Source organism: Pelecanus crispus, chromosome 1 (assembly GCF_030463565.1).
Source record: "Pelecanus crispus isolate bPelCri1 chromosome 1, bPelCri1.pri, whole genome shotgun sequence".
Classification (NCBI taxonomy): domain Eukaryota; kingdom Metazoa; phylum Chordata; class Aves; order Pelecaniformes; family Pelecanidae; genus Pelecanus; species Pelecanus crispus.
Genome location: NC_134643.1, coordinates 209,752,294 through 209,769,556, shown reverse-complemented (window position 1 = coordinate 209,769,556; position 17,263 = coordinate 209,752,294). Strand labels below are relative to the sequence as shown.

The 17,263-nt window shown below is 37.2% G+C and overlaps 1 protein-coding gene across 1 annotated transcript in view; it reads left to right on the top strand.

Moving 5' to 3' along the window:
- Positions 1 to 17,263, top strand: part of AASDHPPT (aminoadipate-semialdehyde dehydrogenase-phosphopantetheinyl transferase) — a 34,723-nt gene that overhangs the window by 14,633 nt on the left and 2,827 nt on the right. The window contains exons 3-5 of the mRNA XM_075721018.1: positions 5,958 to 6,079; positions 6,586 to 6,747; positions 13,468 to 13,545. Of these exons, the coding sequence (XP_075577133.1) occupies positions 5,958 to 6,079; positions 6,586 to 6,747; positions 13,468 to 13,545 (362 nt within the window). The remainder of the gene's footprint in view (positions 1 to 5,957; positions 6,080 to 6,585; positions 6,748 to 13,467; positions 13,546 to 17,263) is intronic.

The following is a 17,263-nucleotide window of genomic DNA, read 5'->3' as shown; positions in this document are numbered from 1 at the left end:
CTCTCTTGCTTTTCAGCAAGATGATCCAATGTAAAAAAAAAATGCTTCCAATACTTAGAGGTTGTCATGCTATGTAAGAAAAATTTTTCAAGTGTGGAGTTTACAGCACACTAGAGAAATGCTTTCAGAATTTTAGCTATTACGAACAAATGCGAAAACAAAGAGTGTGCAATGGTTTTTGTAAAAGTGAGAAAAGGAGTGAACTATAAAAACATATACAAATGAAAATGTGTTTTTAAATGAGAGAGAAGGGACAATATAATCCTGCTCAGTATTAAAAAGAATTGAAGTTTGTTTCCCAGTTTGTCTTGAAAAGAAGCTATATAAGTTTTGAACAGTATATTAACTGTAAGTTAGGAAATTAAGTGGCATAGGTAAGTAAGAAGTATCTATACAAAGCACTGGAAATAGTCTTAAAGTTTACATTGCCAGGATTTGCCACATTCAAAATTAGTAGCCGTTAACTTAGGATTTCGTAAGGTTTATAGAGAAGTTCTTTGGTTTACGACTGAACAGATATATGCATTTCTGAAAAGAAAAAGCCTCTTCATTAATAAAATTTTTATGGTTATGCTTCTATACTAAATAAAAGTCTTATTTTTAAGGTATTAATAGAGGGTAATTGTGAAAAGAGATATTGTTAGATTTTTGACAGAATACTTACGGTAATTGATGCATTCAGTTTCAAAGCAAGAAAACTCTCAGTCATAGTGGAGCTTATTTTCATTAATCTCCTTGACCCAAGCAAGTTTAGTTTCATGTTTAATTCAAAAAGCTCATCCCTACCCTCCTACCCCCTTGTCATGTTAATAACTTTTGTGCCATTGCCTCAGTATTTCTGTCTGCTGAAAGGCACTCTGTCAATGCCGTATAGAATCTAAATCAGCATTTTTCTCATTTCTTTTTTTTTGAAACCTTTTATGCAGTATTTTCATAGATCTGTTCCTATCACAATTTTTCTTCTCTTAGAGAAAACCAGCAAAAGGTGAGTGGCTATTTTTTCAAAGAGTTTTAATAGTTGATGGGGATATGTATCTTTTCCCATTAATCATAAGCCATCTGTGGAACAAGCTTCCTGTTTTTCTCTGCTTCCAACTCCACTTATTTTTCAAATCTCATATGAAAACATGTCTTATCTCTTTTATGTATTCCTAAAATCACAAAATTGAATTTATTCCATTTCAGTGATGAACCCCCATCTAGTTAGATGCTTGACCAATCAGATAAATATTGTGCAATTTCCTGAGGCTCACCAATTTAAACAAGCAATTTACATACATAAATATTTTTTTCTGAAGTGCACAAATTGTGAGTTACGGGAATCTCACTTTGCCACTGAGATGAACAAGATTACTATAAGTATATTGGATTTAGTGGAATCAGGAGCTGTAAATATGACTTACAAGAAGGGATATTTGAAATGCAGTTTTAGGCATTTCAATTAAATTTTTCCACATAGTTGTATCCTCAGCTGATTTTTCAGTTCAGTGTTTAAGTGCTTTTTTGAATAACCCTGGACACTGGGAAAGGAGTGCTGGGTTATATTAGCAAGGGCTCAGTACTGTGTGAACCCATCTGCTCTGGAGCTTGTTAGCGTATGGATGTTTAGAAGCAAAGAGAGATCAAATGTGGAGTTTTCTACAACCTGCATAGATGTATCTTCAAAGAATCCTTTTTCTGTACTGCTGCAAGTTAAATAAGAAACAGTAGTACAATTACGTAAGTTTCAATGAGTGTCTGGCCTTATCATTGTTCATTGCAAACATAAAGACGGAAAGTATTGCTGGAAGTATTTGTATTATATGTGTGCATTACAATAAAAGCATTTGTTCCTTCAGAGAATCTGTTTTTAAAGTTTTTACTGTCAGTTCATTTTTATCATGCTTCTCCAGTTCATAGATCTTTTTTAGAGAATTTTCTTAGAATTTTCTCTTAGAAAAATATTACAGTTTGCGTGCATTAAGGATTTTAGAGCATTTACGTACTAGAAGTCCACCTGCATAAATACATACATGTACACTGCAGCCAAATTTCTCTTACAAAATTGGTATCATCTTGTAGAGAAGAAGAAACCACTGCACAGTGAAGCGCAGATACTTAGTTCACATTTTTTGTTAGTTAAGAGAAGTCTGAAGGTAAAGCCAAAACCTGACTATGTTGATGAGATTGTTTATCATGGTATGTCATTTTTGTGGTGAATACTTTGCAAGTCTTGGGGAGGATCCTCTGAAACTTTTAAAAGTACTTTTAAGAATAATTTAATGTGTTGAATTGATAACCCTTATAAATACTTCTTTGTCTTGCCTTTATTTCCTATCAGAGTTCTAACTTGCATTCCAGTTTCTTTTGTATTCTGTTATGTGGTCTTTGTATTTTCCTTGTAGAAAATGCTGTGGTTTCACAAAGATCATTAAAATATGGGGCACGTTTTTTCCTTCTTTGCTTAAATTTTACAGAGTAGGCTTTGAGGTTACCAAAAGTGTTTAGCACTTTTCCTAAACTTCTCTGAGAGAGAAATATGGGCAGTAAATGCAGGAGGAAAAATACTGAAGAAGGTCTTAGAAAGTTATCGTCAGAATAGGAAGCTCAGTTGTTCAGTGAAGAACCCAACTGAAAGGTGATTAACTGGTACCCTGTCTTGCCCTGTGCCTCAAATGATCATCTGTAGACAATACCATGTGTAATCCAAAATTGTATCCAAAATAGTTGTTAGCTCTGAAGTATGTGTACTGGAATGATCTGGCATGAAATTTCTTTGGTGTACTTTTATTGAAATATAATTATTTTGTAAACTAGAACTTGGATTATTAATGAATTGAAATGGTCACAGAAATAACTTCAACCGTTTGTATAATTGTTGATAGGTGAGTTTATTTCTGAAACAGTTTGCAAATGGGAGGTAATTTAGAAATGCAAATTTAAAACCAACCAATTTGTTCCCATTCTTTCAAAGGAAGTTTCTGTAAATTGTGGTGAGTATGTTTGAGGCTTTTTTGCTCAAAGTAAAAGCAAAAACGGTAGCATCTAAAAGAAAAATTTCTACTGCTTCTAGTTTTGTTCTCTCCTTATCCCCCAGGTCATGAGAGATATGGGAGCATTGAGGAGGGCTTAGTGAAGGGCCACCAAGGTGATCAGAGGGTTGGGGAATTTGATGTGTGTGGAAATGTTGATGGAGCTGGGTTTGAGCCTGAAGAGGGGATCTGAGGAGGGGAATGTAATCACAGTGTATCTGAAAGGTAGCTGTAGAGAAGATGTAGGTAGCTGTCTTCAGGAGGATGCACAGGGATGGGGCAAAAGGCAACAGGCTGCTTCAGGGGAAATTCTGTCTGGATAAAAGAAAAAAAATTCTTTACCATGAGAACAGTAAAACACTGGAATAAGTTGCCCAGAGAAGGGGTGAAGGACTCTGCTCGACAGGGCCATGAGTAACCTAATGTAAGGCTCTGTTTTCAACAGAAGATCTCACCAGATGGTCTCCAGAGGTCCTGGAAAGGACCTAAATTTTTCCATCATTCTGTGAATCTATTTTTCTCTGATATTCAAGCAAATATGGACAAGTGGACTAGGCAGGCTGTGGTAGTGCTAAGTAATTTGTGGAGAATAATAGTCCTGGCTCCTCTGATCTGATCCATTCCTCAGAGTGAAGCAACTGCGCTGTATTAAGGAGATGGGAGGGGAGGGCAGTGCAGGAGAAAGTGGTGCCTGAGCTTTTCAGAGGAGGGATGTGATGGACGGCTGGAATGGAGGGGAAAGTACTGTGTAAATTTGAATATAAGCGTTAAGAAAGGTAGCTGAACAGTTGAAAAAACCTAGGACACAAAATGGGTAAGGAGTGAAAAGGCAGAAGCATATGGGTTTGCTATATACTTTTTAAACAGTTTAAGTATCAGATGTATTCATGATAATGTATTCGTGATAAGGTTTGAATGGCAGAAGGACTGATGGTGCAGGAGGCATTATATGCCTCTAGGTACTGAAGGTAGTGTAGTGTCGGTAGTCTTGGATAGTTTTCTCTGGTAGTGTGAATAGCCCTGGGTTACTGAGTGCAAGACCTGTCTCTGAAAGTAATGGAGGAGGAAGGGTACACCAGGACATTCTTGAATGTTCTGTATTTTGAATCATCTGAAGAGGCTGGTGCCTCACCACTGTTGTCTTAAATACTTGAGAGAAGAAGAGGAAGAAAAAAAAAAAAGGTGGATTGTTTGGAGCAGTTGTTAACACAGTTACTTGATCATAAAATGAGCCATATAAACTCAGAGAGATGAAAGACAATAACCTTTCTCCAAGTTGAACAGATTTCTTTGTTATTTTTCATTGTTTCGGGGAAGCTGGATTGTCTAAGTAGATGGATATTTCATTTGCCTTGGTAATCCATCAAAACATACTTGGCATTGTGGTTGCTTTTCTTTTTCACAATCATCATTTTCTTCAGAGAGGAAGGTTAGTTCTGTCCTTAGATTGTTCAGGATCATTCCATTAGCTGACTACTGTAACTGTCAAGAAAATTTCTGTCTTAAGATGTTATCCTCACTTTAGTCTGTAAATGAAATTGAGGGCATCTCTGAAACGTCACTGCCATGTCTTGTGTGATGTGTACAGATTACACTTTGCAATATGATCTGGAAGTTGTCAGAAAACCTGGATGTGTGCTTTAGTGTGACATTAGTGCATTCAGATCAATTATTACTGCTGCCAATACCTGTTTTTATTTAGTTCTTAAATATCTGTAGAAGAGAACCACTTTACAGAGAAGGGTTAATACCCTTATCCCTGCTTTAAGATGGGGAGCATTAGAGAAGTTCCTTGCCCATAGTCACTCAGAATCAGTGACAGAGCTAGGGTTAGAATCTGTGTCTTCATTAAGCAATTATTTAGTGATGGGTTCTTAAAAGTAGTGTGGTATTGGGAGGAGAGACTATGTTTTGGATTAAATATGACTAATCCATTCTTTTTAATACAAACATTGCATAACCTATGAAAAAATTTTGTCTCAATATGTGGAATTGTCTCTATCCAGATTTTTATTATCCGTACTGAAGAAAATAGATTGCTTTCTGCCATTGTCTGTTTAGCCAGCTGTAAGCCCTGTTGGGCAGATTGCATGGTATGCTGATTAATGATGTAGGCCGTGGGTGATTAGCCAAGTGTGTAAGGAGGTCTATAGCTTCCAGTGTGTTATAGAAATACCATTGATCAATGTAACCACACAGCCTGTAGTGTCTCCTGCAAAGTAAATTCAGACTAGTGGAGGAAGGTGGTGTAGCCCCTGAAGAGCTGCTGCAGTGCTACACAGCTGTGCTTATTTTTAGAGGAGGTTTAAATTTAATCTGAGGATTTGAAGGTTTGGTGTTTTTTTTTTAACTTGATATCTTTCTTACTGTGATTATGGGCATCTCCCTACCCCCATTTTTCTTGCAGAATAAATCCAAAAGACTTAATGTGCATGTGATAAATTTGGGAGATGGTATTTCTACATGTGCTTAAAAAAGTGTTTCTTTTGTATCACAGTATCCAAGGGCAGGAGGCAGAATAGCTTGATGATTCTGACAAACAGCATGCTGTTTTATAAAAAGTTACTAGCTCAAGCTGTCAAATGTCAAAGACTGTATATGCTACTTTTGTAGCTGAATATAATTTTTTTTTCCTAATAAATCAGCACTGGTTAAATACTTTCCTTTTTAGAGAATGCTGAAAATACATAATATATTTATGACTTTCATTTCACATTTTTAATGCAGTAATTCTACTATAGGAATGGGTTTTTTTCATACTGTGTCCTGAAATGTCATCAGCATCACTGCTTCGATGCTGTATAAATTCAGATTGTAGAGCAGAGTCAGGTCATATTTTTTTTTCTTATGAGTGAGTTTTTTCTAGAGAAATAACATGAGCTAATTCATCTGCTTATTATTACTACTCTCTTAAAATTTCTGTAAATATCTCTTTCTAATTTATAGGTAGTAGCTCAATTCCAAATTTCTTTCACATCATGAAGCGACAGTTTACTGAAACAGAGTGGTGTGTAATCAAGTCTATGAGTAATGAATGGATGCAGCTGGATATGTTTCATCGGCACTGGGTAATACCTTTTTTTTTTTTCTATTTAAAGACTGAAGTGCTACAACCTGCACATTCTCTTTTGATATATTTTGTTGTTATTTTCATTATGGTAAAATTGAATACTTTTTATAGTTACATGTTCATGTGGAGACAATATTTTAATGGGGTTTATATTTTAGTGATTTTTTTAAATGTCAGAATAACTTTGAGAACCGTAGTACAGCTGGCATTTCTAGAAGGATTTATGACTAGTTTTAAATACATACCCAGAACAAGGTAAAGGGTTCATATTTGTATGTGCCACTTGATAATCCCAGTTGCATGTTCATTATAACGCAGCAGGTTAGACTAGGTATTAACATCGCTGATAACTTTTTCTCTTGATAATTGCATCAGTCTACCCTCACATTTACAGTAGTATAAGTCTTAAATTTATTTGGTTTACAGTGTCTGCTCAGAAGTAATGTTTATAGGGTAGTTTGAAAACAGGCAGTATGAATAAAATAGATTTATTCTGTGGTTTAGGCCTTAAAGGAAAGCTTCTTAAAGGCTGTTGGAGTCGGAATTGGCTTTAACTTGCAAAGAATTGAATTTAATGTGTCCCCACTGCAACTGGAAATAGGGAAGGTGTATAAGGAGACAAAAATGCTTCTGGATGGAGATGAAGAAGACGAGTGGATATTTGAGGTAAGAAGTATTAAAATTTATTTTTTCAATAGTGATAAATAGTCTCAACTCCCTAGGTTGCATTGCACATTTGATTTTTTTAAATTGCAACTTCACACTTTTATTCTGTATAACCACATTGAACATATATCAATCAAAACTTAGGATATAAATCTGCAGCACTTTAAAGCATTTTTGATGATCACAAAAACACCCCAGGGATATATTCATTATAATGGCTTTTTATTTTTTCTGTTCCTGGAGTATGCTTCTTGCACACTATGAAATTCAGCCTAGGGCATGCAGGAAGTTCAATGAAGCATATTCAGACCTGACTTCTGAACAGTGTCTAAGATTTTAAAGTTGTTCATTAGTTGGTCTAGAATGGGACTAGTGATTAACCCCATTAGTTAGTGTTTATGTTAAATGTGTGAAATGGAGGAGATGTCTTCAGCTCCTTTGGGTTTCCTACTTCTTGTCCATACAAGCTGGTAGAAATGTGCTTTTGTGGGTTTGGAGTTACAGTGTGCTGATTGGCTGCTGTCTGTGGCAATGCAGAGATGCGAAAACCTTGCTTTCGCTTAATTGGAACATTAGTTTGGGCTCAATCTTCTACCTAAGTGTTGGGGTTTGGGTTTTTGTTTGTTTTTCCTTCTTGAAAGTTATTGAGACTTATCACTAAAACATCTATCCTGTTAGATTTGGTAGAAAATTATCAATATCATCTAGTGTAGCTTAAAGGCTGTAGAGAGAAAGAACTGACAGGGACATGGTTTAGTGGTGGACTTGGCAGTGTTAGGTTAACGATTGGACTTAATGATCTCAAGGGTCTTTTCCAACCTAAATGATTCTATGATTCTGTACAATGATGTCAAATTATTTAATTACGTTAAGAGACTAGGCTTTTAAAAAAAGTTAAACAAATCACAATATAATTTCTCTACACCCCAGAGGCACTTTCATTCAATCAGTTAAAACAAAGGAAGAAATGAAAAGACGTTGTGACTTTAAAATTGTCTGTAAAGGGCACCTTGTTCCAGTCTGCTGTAAATTTGTGCAGCTGATATATGGCTGACTAACAATTCGAAGAATACATACTTTGCAATTACACAGAATAGTCAAGCATGCTTTTCAGTAAGAGTACTCAGTTTCCAATAAGTGTTTATATTTTGAAAGTGTCTACATTGTTGGAGACAACTGTTCCAATAGAGCTTGTCTAAATCACAAATTTCTGCTGTATGCTTGTTTTGTGTAGTATACAAACTACGTGTATGGTACGCATGTAGTAAAAAACAATGCATGTACCAGTAATGTTTAACTTGTAGCATAAGTTGACCTCTTCACGGTATTTCTAGCCACATTTGGTTTTGTATTATTTTAGAAGTCTACCCATACTAAATCAGCTCTCTTACTGATATTGCCATGCTCTCTAGGAATTGAGTATGTCATGAAACTCACTAGTTGGAATTATAGACTGGCAAAAGAAAATCTTCGGAAAGGCTGTGACACATCTTGTAATAGAATGCTTTCTGTATTAATGCTAACTGTACCATTGTCGAGCATCTACCTCTTTCAGTTGACTTCTGGAACTCCTAATTTTGGTCTTTGACGTGTCTGTGGTTGATTGACTAAAATAGCCTGAAGATGATGATGCAGGTAGCTCCCTGTATTACTTAAATGCTTTAGAAGTATTTGATTTTTCCTTATTATGTAGTAATTACTGGTAGAAGCTTAATTTAATTTTTGTCTGAGGAGTGTCTCTTCTTCCATGCTTGCCCTCCTGCTTCCCAAGAGTGTAGCGTTATAATGAGGCAAATCTTGGTATTTCAAAGAAAGGATTTATTATTAAGTTTCATTTAAATACAAGCTCAACTGGGATATAATTTCATTTAAATATCAACATCTATTAAAATGAAATTGAAAAAAATAGTTTTTCAGTTACGACTCCCTAGCCTAAAATTAAGCATTACTTTACTTTTTTGTCTTCTCCCAAGTTTCTTTTGATTTTGTGCCCATTTTCTTACTTACAAAAGTCTTTTTTTTGTTTCATTATTTGCCCTTGAGCCAAATTCTTGAAACAACTTGTTAACTGAAAACACTAATTTTGAGAAATGCAGAAGAGTCACCCAAGAGAAGTCATTAAGAATCACCTGTAAGACTACATATTGCTGGTATCGTATTTTCCTTGTGTTCCCTGTTGTGCTGGGTTTGCTGGAGTGAACTTTTTCTATCAAGTAAAGAAATATAAAGACCTCGCTTTTACTTTTCAGATCTGCCTATATCCTTATGATAGGAGATAGTCGAAGAGAGCAAGGCTGTTTCAAATCAAATTATCACATATTTTGGATTGTCTTACTTCAGCTTTAAAGAGAATCTAATTTACCAAAAACAGAGGAGAGAAATAAAGGGGATTTTACCCATTTAAATTACACAAAATATTCTGAAATCTCCTTCAGAAAGTACCATGTAACATGGAAAAAAGTAACTTAAAAGCATAAAGACTAGAAAAAGATCTACCACCTTATGCTTGTCATGACTAAAAGGTCAAGAGAAGTACTAGTGAATCAGAGTAAATCAAAGTTGACACTGTTCAGACACCCTGTAACTGTTCACAACAAGAGCAAAGCCTGTTTGTATTGGAGATAGAATTTTCTGTGAACATTAAAAGAAAATTAATTTTCTGTTATTTCATTGTAAATACCAAATGAACTACCATGTTGTGTAGCTGGCTGTTTGCTGTCCCTTTACCAAGGGTTTAGTTTTGTTCAAGTGTCTTTCCCCTCCTCCACTGCTCATATCTTTGAGCTTGGATAGAAGGCAGTAGCTCAGAAACAGCCTCTTGTTGTTTGATCTTGATGGATCGGTTTAGCTTTAGGCACTTGTTTTCATATAGTACTCCAGAGATTGCTACTTAGATTCCCTCCAACTGTTTTGGAAGGAGTAGGAGGAAAAAAAAATAGTAAAACTTCATTTAAAAATACAAATTTAATTTTAAGACATGTCTGCTATGTGTATTAAATATGCTTTATTCACATATGCAGTGCACACTTTCCTCATTTTAAAAAGGTGAATTTGTTAGTAATAATTAAAAGTTTACTAGCCCAGTGAAGAGTGATACAGTATTTGTGTCAGGATGTTAATTTAGGATGGAGTCATTATGATGATGATGATGGGCATTTCTGTATGCTCCATTTACTTCCTTTTGTAGAAAATAAACTTACAGCATAAAGTACTAGTTAATTCTAATAAAAGTGAAAGAAGCTGATAGATAACAATTATGGCAAGTTTTATGTTTTAAAGAGATAAACCTAAGTTTATAATATATATATCTGTAGCAGATCTGATATGTAGAAAAAATCTTAATTACTGATTTGCAAAATGTTAAGTGTATTCATGACTCTTTTTCCTTATTGGTCCCAGTTTTGTACAGTTAATCAGGAAGAATGGCTAGAAAGCACTTATTAGAATCTATATTAACGAAGAATCTTAAATGAGATGTAAGGCAGTTCTGGTCCCTACCTCAACTTTGGATACAACCAGTTTGTAAAGGAAGCAACCAATTTATCCTAAACCTCACTTGGGGATTAAAAATCACTTGGCATCACTGCTGCTACACAAATAATTGTTTGCATTTTTTCACAACAAATATTTGCTTGGTTTGTCCATATGCAAATACATTACTTCCAGAATACAAATTTCAAACTGAGATCACCTAGATCAATTTGAAACATATGTTGTTGGTATGCATATTATTGCATATGTTGTTGGCAACGTATTGTTGTGGGTGTGCAAGTGTAATGGAGTCTTTCACCCTCAGTAAGAGTAGTTAATCCTGTTGTATTGTAAGGAATAAATAGGAATGAAAACTTTTACTTCTAAGACTAGCTATTCCACCTGGATTCACACAGCGATCAGTTCTGCTGGCTGGGAAGGTACAGTTTCCTCATAAGCTGTCTGTTGAGTGAATCCAGAATGATTTGAATCCCAGACAGATCATTCTGCTAAGCCTTTGAAATGAGGTCATTATAAGTCTCTGTGTGCCTGTAGCTTGAACAGCTCTAGTAACCCTTTGGTTCTGTGCAGAGAAAAACAAATTTTGATCCATTATGTGTTTTCTGGTTTATAGAGAAGAATCTTAACGAAACAAACTCTTTACCTTAGAGGAATTCTGTACGATTGTCCTCTTTCTTTTTTTGTTTAATCATTTATTTCCATTTAAGAAGTTGGATTTATTTTATAAGCTGGTATAGCAGTATCTCCAGATGAATAGGGAAGCAAGCTGATTCGTTGTTTTTTATGGTTTCAGTATGTTTTGTTAACTCCATACCTTAAGGTTTTTGCTGGCTGCTAGTAGGGGCCAGGAAAGATCTCCTTCCCTTCTGTGTTTGGTTTGGATTTACATTTCTCTGAAGCAGCAAAGATAAGATCAAGGGCATAGTTTGTTACGTTTTATTGTAAGATGCTGAAAACTCTTTTGTGACCACAGAGGATACATGAAGTAAATGAGGTGGAACCTTCTGAATTTGTGGTCCATTGGGCAGGGTCTCTGCAGGGGAATGGTCCCCATTATCTAAAGAGTTACTGCCTGTTAAATGCAGCTCTGAGCTGACAAAAATTTATTTTATTAGCAATATGTAAAATAATTTATCTATAATATGTTTTTAGTTGCACGAACAAGAAGTAATACATAAGTTCACTTCACAAAAAGAAATTTCTGTGTGTTTAGCTTAAAGCTGTAACACAGTTGTTTGCAAACTTCTGACTTTTTCTTACTAGTGCTTTGCAGAAAGGTAAAACAACACGAGCTTGATTTGTTTTTAAGTAGGTGAGGGATACAAAGTTCACTGCTAAGTTTGTCAAATAAACACAGTTTTGGTGCTGAAGAGATTAAAGTAAAAACATAGTTCTACTCCCACACCAGCACCTATCTGCCAAGGCACCCACATCTTTGCCAATGAAGTCCCCCGACCTTACAGTTGTACTGCTGCTGCACATGACTAGAGCAGCTGCTGTCTTGGCTGAGCTGGGTTGAACAGATCTGAGCTGAGCATCTTGGCACTTTTTTTATATACAGGGCTGTTTGGGAATCACAGAAATGGTATCCTTACAACTGAAATCTTTGAAAATCCTATGTATAGTGGATGAGCTGTAGAGAAACCTAATGCAGACTGACAGCATTGTTTCAAAATACATTTTGCTTGGATTAAAAGGGGTAAAAAAAAAAAAAAAGGTAAACAACAACTTGTCAGAGGAAATAGGAGGACATCATGATGCTTTCTCTGTATTATAATCTAGTGCAGTTAGAGTATTTCCCAAGGAAGTGGAAATTGGAGGTTCAGTCATACTTCCCAGGAGAATATCCAGACTACTAGCTGATTTTCAGATTAATGGTTATATTAATCATAGAATCATAGAATCATAGAATCGTTTAGGTTGGAAAAGACCTTTAAGATCATCCAGTCCAACCATTAACCTACACTACCAAGTCTACTCTAAGCCAATCAAGGGTAGACTAGACTAAACCATGTCCCAAAGTGCTGCGTCTGCCCGTTTTTTGAACACTTCCAGGGATGGTGACTCCACCACCTCTCTGGGCAGCCTGTTCCAATGCTTGACCACCCTTTCCGTGAAGAAATTTTTCCTAATTTCCAACCTAAACCTCCCCTGGCACAGCTTAAGCCCATTTCCTCTCATCCTATCGCTAACTACTTGGGAGAAGAGACCAACACCCACCTCGCTACACCCTCCTTTCAGGTAGTTGTAGAGAGCGATAAGGTCTCCCCTCAGCCTCCTCTTCTCCAGGCTAAACAACCCCAGTTCCCTCAGCCGCTCCTCATAAGGCCTGTGCTCCAGAATGGTGATATCCAAATTATTCATTTTTCTAGGTATAATTCTTGTTATTTTTTATTTCCATTTTAGAAAGTTTGTGCCAAAATTATGTGAAAATTTTTGGATAAAGAAGCAAGGAAAACATTATTTCCCCTCCCCGCCCCCTGCCATATATGTGTGTGTGTATATATGTATATATATATGTGAAAAGCCAACAGGATTATGACGACTGTAGAATAAACATTATTCAGAAACAGTATATAATAGTGTTTTTATCTGAAATTAATTGTTTAGGATGTATTCTTAGCTATCCTAGAGGAAAACACTTAAACAAAACTATCAAATAGCTATAACTATGTATTTAGTCATATAGTTTCTCTCTTAAAAATGTTTTTGGAGGAAAATTGATTTGTATTTACACAGAGTAGTGCTTGGACTGTTGTGTCAGAAATTTGAAGTTGTGGTCTTACATGCTGTCTGAAGCCAAGAGTGAGAGAGTCATTGGCTTAAGTTTACGCTTACACTGCTGTTTTTCAGAATACCTGCCAGAAGTTCACAGTTCATCTCATTGGAAAACAGATAGCTAAGATGGGTTATATGGTTTCTGACTTAGAAGGGACTGGTAAAGGAATGCTAAGGTCACAAAATTGAATATAAATATCTACAAATGGGTGAGATGGTGGTAACCTATAGTAACCAGTTCAGCCCTGCTAACTTGTTAATGTGTGTGCATCCTTGAGCTCTCCGACAAAACTACTAAAACGGACTATAGCTTTTTGAATGTGATTATTTTAAAGTATTATAAATGATGTTCTGCTGTCATTCTGAACCATATTCTAAACATTTATATAGTCTTTGCTGGAAACAGAATAAAGAAAATGCATTTACATTGCCATTTTTCATCTTTACTAGGAAACCCGGTTAGATGACCATCATCATGTTGCAGTGGCTCTCGGGAAACAGGAGGGATTTGGACAGAAGCATTCTGATGTAAGAAATTATGAAACATTTTCAGGTCTTGGCAACTAATCACTTGAACATAAACTTAGTCTGATGGTGTAGCTAAAAGTGTGTTATCTCGGATGTAGGGCCGAGGAGAAAGCTTATCTTAAGCACAGTATTAACCAGATTGTTACTGAACTGTTACCTCTAGTTCTGTTATGCCTATTTCAGGAAAGATTTGAGAAGAAGTGGTTTCGGAGGACAGCAACAGATAATGTCAAATCTGGAGTGTATGTGTTACAGCATTCAGTGTGTTCATTCACGAGAAGATTAAGTGATTTTTTTTTTTGTCACAGCCTGCTAGCACTGATGTGGGAAAGATGGTTTTCACAGAGGAAAATGGGGGCAGTGAATCCATCTGGACTGCTAAACTAGTACGGCACCTCACCAAGTTGATTTTAATGGGGGATTGTCAGTGCATGTATCCCAGAGCAGATCATCTCTCAAACACCATTATGACAAGATAACCCTTGAGACAAGCAACAACAACCAACAGATGGGAAGAACAGCAGTGTTAGTCTTCATTCCATGTGGTCTCTTCACTGAGAGAAGCAACAAAGCTACTTAAAAGCTTTTCAGGATTTTCTGTGTAATTTAACAAAGACCTGGGTCTTGAAAATAGCAATGAAAGTCAAATCTGAGGCAGACTGGCAAGTTGTAGGCGAAATAGCCAGACAGCCAGCAAAGGAAAGTGTGACAAATTGCCAGGTTTGTCTGTGGTGTTTTAGTTGCTTACAAGAAAATCAGTTAGTTGTTTTCTGTTGTCTAGATACAAAGGTTCTGCCAAGGACTAGAAAAAAAAAATTAGTATATGAATGGATAAAAGGATGAAAGTGGTTGTGCACACAAGTATCATGATCATGGGTAACACAGAGAGGCAGACCTTTTAACTAGTATTGGTTAGATTAAAAAAAGATGTATAAACTACCTTTGAGGATTTACTGTGGTAAATCAGTGCTCAAATATTCTTTAAGAAGATATGTGCGTTCTGTTTGACAGGACGTACTTAAGTTCCCAGTCAGGCTGCATATCATCCTTCCTACAGGAATACTGATAAATGTCAGTCTGAGGTGAAAAGAAGGTGGCCATTATTTCTAAAGACAATTACCGAAGTATTCTACAAAAGTCCAGGATTTTTAAGTATTGACCTTCACCATCACTGTCATACACTTTAAAATTATCGTAGAAAGAATAGGCATGGTATCAAGAGTTACAATGAAAAGTCTTTGAATCAAGAAAGTCTCAAAGGCATACTTGTCCACTGACTAAATTTGTGATGACCTAAATTTCATTAGCTCGATTCACTGAAAAAAGGTAATTTTAAATAGGACAAGTGAGCATTCTGTGACTCCCCAATATGGAAATGAGGTGAAAATTTCTGTACTATTGCATTGTGCCTTTTCAGGACTCCTTCTAACAGGAATGTGGAGGAAATGGAATTGGCCTTCTCTCTAACAGAACTGTAAAAAGGATTCTGTGTGTTGCTAGATGTGTTGAGAGGAAAATGTGTTCTTCATCTTCGTTTAAAAAAAAATTGAGTGTGTAGACATTATGCTATTGCTTTGGGATGTCAGTGCTTGTCTCTGTTCCCTCTCTGCTATCACAGGAGTAATCCATTAATGTCCTCTTTGTAGAACATGTACTTTCAGTGAGCTTTCTTCCTAACCTGATAGCAAGTACCTACAATTCACAAAAAAGACCAATTGTTACTTTAAAGTACTATAATTTAAATTCTCCAGTGTCAAGAATCTTAACAAAATGCCCACTAGTGATTCCTATATACTTGAAGAGAAGGAACATTTATCTGCACTCTTACCTAGATCTAGACAGTTATCTGAGGCAGGTCTCAATGAAAGATTGCTGAGTTTATAAGTCTTTATAATTCCTATGTGGGCTATAAAATATATTTCCACCTATCACTTGCTAAATTTCACAGGACTTGTGATAAATTCAGTCAGAACACGCTTGTCTTCAGACAAGCATGTGCTGAAGTTCAAACTAGATTTCTTAAGCATCTGAGCCAAGTAGATCGTTAGTTCATATTTGGTAGGCGTCTGTGATGTTACTTGCATGGCTCTAGGCACAGTTCCTGCAGGTTTACCTCATCTCCAAAATGCCAGATGAACAGGAATGTCTCAACACCATGTCACTTCTGTGAGGTTATAAAGTGACAGGTAGCTCAATTAACTTTTGCTTTCAGTCTGCATTGGACAACTTTGTGTTTTGCTGTGCTGTTAACAACAAACACAAACCATTTTGTTGTCTCCTACCTTCATTGATGTGACAGGAAGGAATAAGAAAATCAACAAAATGGGCCTTAGGTGAGGTGACCTCCAGCACTTCCATGTAAGCAAGCAAGTGCCTACAAGGCCACCATTATGGACAAATCCTCCAAACCCCCTCCAGGAACTCAACATGCTAGGGTGCCTCTCTAAAGTGCCTGTACACTAGTGTACACAGTATGGGGAATAAACATGATGAGTTAGCAATCTGTGTGCAATTGCAGGGCTATGATCTTGTTGGGATCATGGAGACGTGGTGGGGTGGCTCTCATGGCTGGAGTGTTGCGATCAAGGGGTACAGGCTCTTTAGGAAGGATAGGCTGGGAAGGTGAGGAGGGGGAGTTGCCCTGTGTGTGAGAGAGCAGCTGGAGTGCATGGAGCTCTGCCTGGGGATGGATGAGGAGCCAGCTGAGAATTTATGGGTTAGGATTAAAGAGAGGGCAAGTCAAGGTGACATTATAGTAGATGTCTGCTATATGCCACCTGACCAGAAAGTGGATCGGGCCCTCTACAGACAGATAGAAACAGTCTCCCATTCGCAGGCCCTGATCCTCATGGGTGACTTGAACCACCCCAATATCTGCTGGAGAGGCACAGCAAGGAAATAAGCAATCCAGGAGGCACTTGGAGTCCATTGACAACTTCCTCCTCCCAAGCGTTAGAGGAGCCAACAAGGAGAGGTGCTCTGCTGGACCTCATACTCACCAACAAGGAGGGACTTGTTGGGGATGTGAGGGTCAAGGGCAGCCTTGGCTACAGTGAACATGAGATGGTGCAGTTCAGGATCCTGGGGACAGGGAGGAGGGCTCACAACCCTGCATTTGAGGAGAGCAGACTTTGGCCTCCTCAAAGATCTGCATGGAAGAGTCCTGTGGGATAAGGCCCCAGTGGGAAGCGGGGCCTAAGAGAGCTGGTTAATATTCAAGGATTACCTGCTCCAAGCTTAAGAGAGTTCCACCTCAATGAATATGAAGTCAGGCAAAAATGCCAGAAGGCCTGCATGGATCAACAAAGAGCTCCTAGCCAAAATCAAACAAGAAGCATACAGAGGGTAGAAGCAAGGAGAAATACAGAAACATTGTCTGAGCATCCAGAGATGAAGTTAGGAAAGCGAAAGCCCAGATGGAACTGAATCTGGCTAGGGATGTCCAAGGCAACAAGAAGAGCTTCTGTAAGTGAATCAGAGACAAAAGGAAGACTAGGGAAAATGTGGGCACTTTGCTTGATGAGACAGGGGACCTGAGTACAGAAGACATGGAAAAGGCTGAGGTATTGAATGCCTTCTTTGGCTGTCTTTACTAACAAGACCAGCCTTCAGGAATCCCAGGTCCCAAAGTCAAGGGAGAAAGGCTGGAGCAAGGAAGATGGTGGAAGAGAATCAGGTCAGGGAATACTTAAGCAAATTGGACATACGTAAATCCATG